General features: G+C 42.2%; 1 protein-coding gene across 3 annotated transcripts in view; it reads right to left on the minus strand.

Annotated features, from left to right (window-relative positions):
• Window positions 1-2,194, minus strand: part of LOC137546677 (tubby-related protein 1-like) — a 53,588-nt gene extending 51,394 nt beyond the window's left edge. For all 3 annotated transcript variants that reach the window (XM_068269421.1, XM_068269419.1, XM_068269418.1), the window contains exon 1: window positions 2,070-2,194. In XM_068269421.1, the coding sequence (XP_068125522.1) occupies window positions 2,070-2,084 (15 nt within the window). In that variant the 5' untranslated portion in view covers window positions 2,085-2,194. The remainder of the gene's footprint in view (window positions 1-2,069) is intronic.
• Between the last annotated feature and the right edge of the window lie 5,073 nt (window positions 2,195-7,267).

The following is a 7,267-nucleotide window of genomic DNA, read 5'->3' on the forward strand; positions in this document are numbered from 1 at the left end:
CCAAGCTCTGTATGAGTCACACAGTGAGCTGTTCTCAGCCTATCACACTCTGGTTAGCAGCCATGTCGTTTGTTTGTAAACACTCCATAAAAATGGCAATTACAAGCCAGGATTGCAGCAGGCAGAAACAGCACAGAGGGGCCCAGGAGAACATAATGAATAGAATGGTATGCTTTTTATTGTAAGAGTTTTAGAGTACAGATTCTCTTTAAGGTAAAATGGGTATAGTGAATAGTTTATATCTCCTTTAACAGCCCCTTCCTAACGTGTCACCAACCCCTCCTATTAGATTGTAGGCCTTTGGCAGGCCCCTCCCTCATTGTTTAACCACCCTGATCATGCATCCTCATTGTTTAACCACCCTGATCATGCATCCTGCTCACAGAATATTACCTGTATTGTGTTGTCTGTCACCCCTATTATCTCTTTAATCATTTGAGGCGATTCTCTATGGGACAGCACAAGACTAACTGTATAGTTTATGCTTCACCAAGTAGTACAAAGATGCTACAGCAAGGGGAGGCATATTTGATCAAAACGTATATACTATCTAGTGTGGAACACAGCAGGATATCAATTGTTTACCACTTATTAAAAATGTATACCTAGCTTTACATGGATCTCTCATATTATTATTATTATTATAAATTTACATAAAACTGACATCTTCTGAAGCGCTTTACAAAGAATATAGTCGTGTCACTAACTGAAACCTCAGAGGATCTTACAATCTGTACCTCAATTATGTCATAGTCTAATATTCCTACTATAGTCTGGTAATGACCAATTATAGGGGGAACCACTGAACTAATCAGTATGCTTTAGGACAGGGGTAGGGAACCTTGGCTCTCCAGCTGTTAAGGAACTACAAGTCCCACAATGCATTGCAGGAGTCTGACAGCCAAAGTCATGATTAATAAAGGCAAATGCATGCTGGGATTTGTAGTTTTATCACAGCTGGAGAGCCAAGGTTCCCTACCCCTGCTTTAGGATGTGGCAGGAAACTAGCATGCTCAGATGAAGCCCATGGAAGAATAGGTAGAACATACTAACTCCATGCAGATAGTGTCCTAAAAAAATCATACTAAGGACTCGAAAAACTGTAACATGCTAATGGCAAAACTGAATCCTGCCTGTTTCAGTAGAACAAAACTTTATCTGCATAAATACCAAAATGGAGGTCAGTGCCCACATCATTTTTTTTAAGTGAAGCACCTAAATGACTACTAAAGCCCATCAGTCTATGTACTGATATTTGACAGCCGAGTGAATGGCTTCCCAATTTACTGGATCTTCCCACTACTTATCTGTCTACACCAGTGTCCTCCTCTGTCATCAGGTACAGGTAAGTTCACACATCCTAACTATGCTGTGCTCCTCTCATGTCCTGTTCTAGGACTGGGAAGTATACTAAATGAGCTTGCACTCCTGTGGTATCACGTACTTGTACAGCTATAGTCGTACACTTATAATCCTGCATCTGTATCCATGTTTGAACTGTAGATTCCATTTTGTGAGTACCAATGAACTAATGAATGTAAAGGTTCACACTTACGAAAGCAATGGCTGTGCAGAAAAAATATGTAACATTTACACATGGCTTAAGTTTAAGTGGCATTTTCATGATCTCCCAAGTATAAAATACACAAGCAAGTCTGTTAAAGCATCAATATTATGAACAAAGGCTAAGCATCATTCATAAAAATTCTGTTGATATTGCTAGATTTTCATTTTATAATAAATAATAATAAGGCACACAAAAAATAAATAAATACATAAATAAAATAAAAATAGATGAAAGCTGTGTAAAACAAAGATACTATTTTTTACACACTCTAGACAAAATATTACATATGTATTCTGTGTAGCACTATGCTAACACTTTGCTAATGGCTTTACACATGCTAAATGTCTATATAAAGATTCAAGCTCCTAAAAATAATTCTGCGGTGTTCCTCCATGCATTTAACCTTATAATATATATAATCACACTAATCACTGTAAAAATAAACATTTATGAGACCTGCTCTTTCATATTTGATTTCGGACATAATGCCCATTGGACTCACCTTGTTGCTGGCCATGCTGAAGTGCACCCTGCTTTCTCAATTACATCATGATAAGGTGCATCACATCTTAGAAGCCATCACTTGGAGAACACAATCTGACCTCTCTGAGGCCTGCATGCGACATGCTAATTACAGATTATCCCGGGTCACTAATCTTCCTGTGACCATCTGTCTTTGTATCGGTGGCAAAACAAAAAACAGAGAAGGAGGTATAAGCTACAATATGACAAATTACTTAAGATCAAGTGTAAATTCTAAGAATAGTAATAATGATATTGTGTAAATGTATTCAGATGCCTCACTTATTTACTAAAAATCATGTCAACCAAAAAGTACAATGTTTAAATCACAAACTAATACAATATAAACACTAAATCATTTAATAAAACTATATTCCCATCAGAGCCACGTTTTCTAGTCAGGTACTCAAAGCTTTAAATATCCCAAATTAATGTATTACACGCAGGGCCAGATTACCGACCAGGCAACAAAAGCAGTCGCTTGGGGCCCCATTCAGAGTCAAAGGGGCCCCATCAGCACATAAACCAGCCCTCGCCATCCTGTCAGCGGTGGCTGGATGGTATAATGGTTAAAGGGACTCTGAGCAGTGCACTAACTATGGAAAGATGCATATCATTTTAAAGCTCTCTTTCTCCTCTTTCCAATGATATATAAATCGCCGCCCTATGCCTTTTAGTTTTCGCTATTTTCGCAATCGAAATCGTGGCCACAGCAATTTCGAATCGCGATAATAGCGAAAACTAAAAGGCTTAGGGTGGCAGTTTATCTATCATTGAAAAGAGGAGAAAGAGAGCTTCAAAATGATATGCATCTTTCCATAGTTACATTTTTACAGTATTACACAGGACGACTTTTCTCCAAAGTCGGCAGCTCGATTCAGCACAATGCAATGAAATATAAGGAACCCAGGGGGATATAATTACAAACATCATGCTGGTAGGTGTGAGGATATAATTAATTAGTTGTGGGTATGCTTAAAGGCATACCCACAGTCACTGCTCGGAGTCCCTTTAAGGGCTCTGCCTCTGACACAGGAGACCAAGGTTCGAATCTCGGCTCTGCCTATTCAGTAAGCCAGCACCTATTCAGTGGGAGACCTTAGGCAAGTCTCTCTAACACTGCTACTGCCTATAGGGTGCGTCCTAGTGGCTGCCGCTCTGGCGCTTTGAGTCCGCCAGGAGAAAAGCGCAATATAAATGTTATTTGTCTTGTCTTGTCCAATGATGCCGTGCGCTGCTGATTGTCTTCAGAGCCAGGCTCTCCTCCTAGGTCCCCCTCCTGCTACTGTGCGCTCTGCCGCTGCCCACTCCTCCCTCCCTTCCCACAGAGAACCACAGCTGCAGCAAGAATGATAGCAGCAGATGGCAAACGCTCACTCACCTATCCATGATCCAAGCGATAGAGATCCCATCATCTGAAACCTATCTGTCTCTTCTACAGTGCAGCTGCTCGCTCTGAACTTCCTGATTCTCAGATCAGACAGAAAGTAAGAAGTAGTAATAGTAGTAGTAACAGAGCAGCAGCACTCTAGAGAAGACAGATGAGCAATAGGTGAATGTGAGTCATCTGGTGCTGTCATTCTCCCGCGCTGTGGATGCCTTCTCTGCTGGACTATCGTATTGACTGGGATGGAGGCTGCATGGTGGCTGTCTAGTTTGGGAGGAAATCGGTTGTTCAGTGGTGGAGGTGGTTATGTAATTCTGTCTGGGGAACGGCTTCCGGTTTGGCGGTATCCAGAGCTTTCTGCTATTGCCAGGCTGGAGATGCAGGGGGAAAATGCTGCTGCTGTGATATCTGGCGCCCTCTTCAAAGGGGTGCCCCAGCCCCTGAGTGCAAATTTCCCAGCCATTCATCTCTCACTCTGCATTTTGCCGCTGCTATTCCCTGCATTGTGCACCCACAGAGGAAAGCGGGCTGTTGCCCATAGCAACCAGTAGCTCTGCTGCCTCGGTATGTTGCTGTGAAGCTGCATCTTCTGATTCTATTATGACATGATGGGGGGGCCCAAATCAGTTACTTTGCTTAGGACCCCATTTAGCCTTAATCCGATTCTGATTACACGGTTCTAATTAAAGCTGATCTAGCTGTCAGGCTCTGCCTCTGCTGGTGACATCTCTGTGAATGAACTTTCTCTCTTCACCAGCAGATGTCAGTACGAACTAACCTTGAAGCATGTTGTTTCCCTGCCTGCCAGCAGAGGGCTCACTCTTCCAGAACTTGCTCTCCTCTGCAGACTATTGTTGGGAGAAGATTTGGATGATCACCTGATAGCTTTGCACAAGGATATAAGCCAAGACTGAGCACTACTCCAGTGCTAGCTCATCCTACCTTTGACCTGGTCCTCCTAGCCTGAGTTCTGGCCTTTGTATCCTGTATCCTGTGATCCTGTGTTCTTGATTTCCTGTGTATGACCTCTAGCCTTGCTCTCGACGATTCTTTGCCTAGCGACTACACTGTTTGGTTTGATGTCCTGGTTAATGCTTTGCCTGTATGACTGACCGTTAGCTTGCTCCTTCTGTACTGCGAATTATCTCTTGTATATATTGTAAATATCCACTGTGTATATATAAACCAGGTTCCGGGGTCTGTGTGCACACAATAATATATATACACTGGGTTGCTCTGCATTACTCCTTATGCAGGGAGATCTATTTATATATACAGGTAGTCCCCGGTTAAAGAATCAGATAGGGACTGTAGATTTGTTCTTAACTTGAATCCGTTCTTAAGTCGGGATGTTTGAAACGGCTTCTTCAAACTGCTTCTTCAAATGACATCATCACGATGGGATCGGGCCGTTCGCATTGGTGGGTCGTTCGTAAGTCAGGCGTCTGTAAACCGGGGACTACCTGTACTCCAAATAGCATATGTACGTCAAGTTTAATACATTTGCCTATAGAATTATCGTGTGTATATGTTTGAATATCATTGCATATAATTGCCATTGCTGTGCATGAGAATATCACTGCATATTATTACCATTGCTGTGCATGAGATTTATCATTGCATATTGTTGCCATTAACATTGCTGGTCACGTTCCTTTTGTTCTTGGTTAATAAACTCTCATTATTCCTTTACACCTTGTCTCAGTATTTCAGTCATTTCCTGAACAGTGACATTTTTCATTTGGTTGGTCATTGCTCACAAGAGTGCTTGTGAAGTGCAATGCACAATTCGATTGCAAGCTTTATGCTGGGCATACACAGTCAGTTTCCTTGTTATCAATCGAGCCGCTGAAGGCTCGATTGATAATATCCAACGTGTCCGATCACGCGGGGGATCGATTCCCGGCTCTATCCCCGCGGGTGGACAATAGGCAAAAACGAGGCACTGATAAGCGCTGAGAAGGAAGTGCCCGTGGGGACGAGCGGGAATCGATCCGCGCGAATGCCCGGACGAGCGGTGACGCGCCGGCATCGAGATGCTGGCTCGATCCCGGCGCATAAACGTGCCGTGTATGCCCAGCATTACACTAGCATTAAATAATGCAAACAGACCAGCTTATATTAGAAAAGAGGTAAAGGAGGTGCCACACAAATATATGAAATGATTACATTTATTTAAAGAGGCAAGGGTTGGTTTACCTAACCTCAATACTGTATACACTCCTAGCTCCTTTCATTGCAGCCAGGGCACTGTACGCATCATCTGATTGTGCTCAAAAAATAGTTTTTAGCCAGATCAGTTGTCTGCAGGGCCGGGTCCCTAGGGCAAAAGTAACTTAGGCCCTCCCATCATGCAATGTCAGCCCCCTGGGGCCTCCCTCCACTGGACCTCCTCAGGTGGTCTCCCGCTAACTGCTCCCCATTTACCCATTTACTAGCAGGGGGCTGTCCACTATACTGGGGTTGACCTGTAGTTTCCTATCTCACCTGCAGACCAGATCTGATGTCTGGACTGTCCAGGGGAGTCCTGATCCCTTCTGGCAACAACCATTGAGCATGTATATAAGAGGCATAAATAATCACTTTACTCAGAAGAATCTGAAGAAAGTAACATGGCAGCCTCCATGAACCACCAGGCAGCACATTGTGCTGCTCAGACCAGCAAAGTTAGATGACTATGTGCTTTAGTAAAACAATGTAACTTAGGCAGCAGATAGATAAGAAATGCATCTGATGATCTATCTGATGCGTTTTTAGAACATTTTTTACCAGGATAGAATTCCAATAGATTTCAGTTTGAAATCTATTGAAATTCGATCTGATGGCATTTTTTTGCCATCAGATTTCAATTAAGGCCAATGCAAACTGATAAGCAATCTCATCAGATCGACCTAAATTTTCCATCCTGCCTGGTCGATGGAAATCCATCGAAATCGATCGAAATCGGCCATCGATCGGTCGATTGGCCAACCGATTTGCAAACGATCAATCGATCGATCGATCGGCCAGAAAATCGGCTGAGTGTATGGGCCCCTTTAGGCTCCTAAGCAACATCAGAGATTATATCTACTGAAGCAAAGTGCAAATTAGGGTTACTTTAATTCCCCCTAACCCCACACACTCTTATTAATTATGATGGCTCTGTTTTTACATTCCACGAATCTCTACCTAGAAAAGTATAATGGATATTTTCAACCCTTTAAACTTAGACACTAGTTTAAAAAAGACAGACAGCCTATTTTACTTTCCCCGTATTTACTGTATTTCCCAGCTGTTTCATTCCCACTGGAAATGTTTACTTCAAACATCTAAAGCAGTTCTAATTAACATCTATAGAGGCCTTGAAAGCAGGTTCAAGGTGTATCAGCAAAAGCATGCTTGGTTTAATAACACCTGGTGTATGCTGCACTTGGTTTGGCAAAAGTCCACAACAGATAACATATTGTACATGTTTAGAAAAACCTTTTTCTGGAATTATAAAGCAGTTTGCAACCTCCTTTGCCTAATGAATGCTCCATTATTATGGACTCAAAAACATGAATGAATGAATTTGGTTTTACAGAGATTACTTTGGTCTACGAGATTACAGTACACTGAGTCTAATTTACTAAAGGCTCCTTCGGATTAGTATCACCACTAGGGATTTTATAAAAGTAATACTAAAACCTGGACTGGATTAATTAATAATTGTCTGGTAGGTTGTTAGGATTAGCCACCATCACTTTGGGCCTAGGCTTTCAAAACATGGAACACATATACCCCTGGGAGTACTTTCAAAGAGCCCAGGGGGT

Source organism: Hyperolius riggenbachi, chromosome 2, assembly GCF_040937935.1.
Source record: "Hyperolius riggenbachi isolate aHypRig1 chromosome 2, aHypRig1.pri, whole genome shotgun sequence".
In the NCBI taxonomy this organism is placed as follows: Eukaryota; Metazoa; Chordata; class Amphibia; order Anura; family Hyperoliidae; genus Hyperolius; species Hyperolius riggenbachi.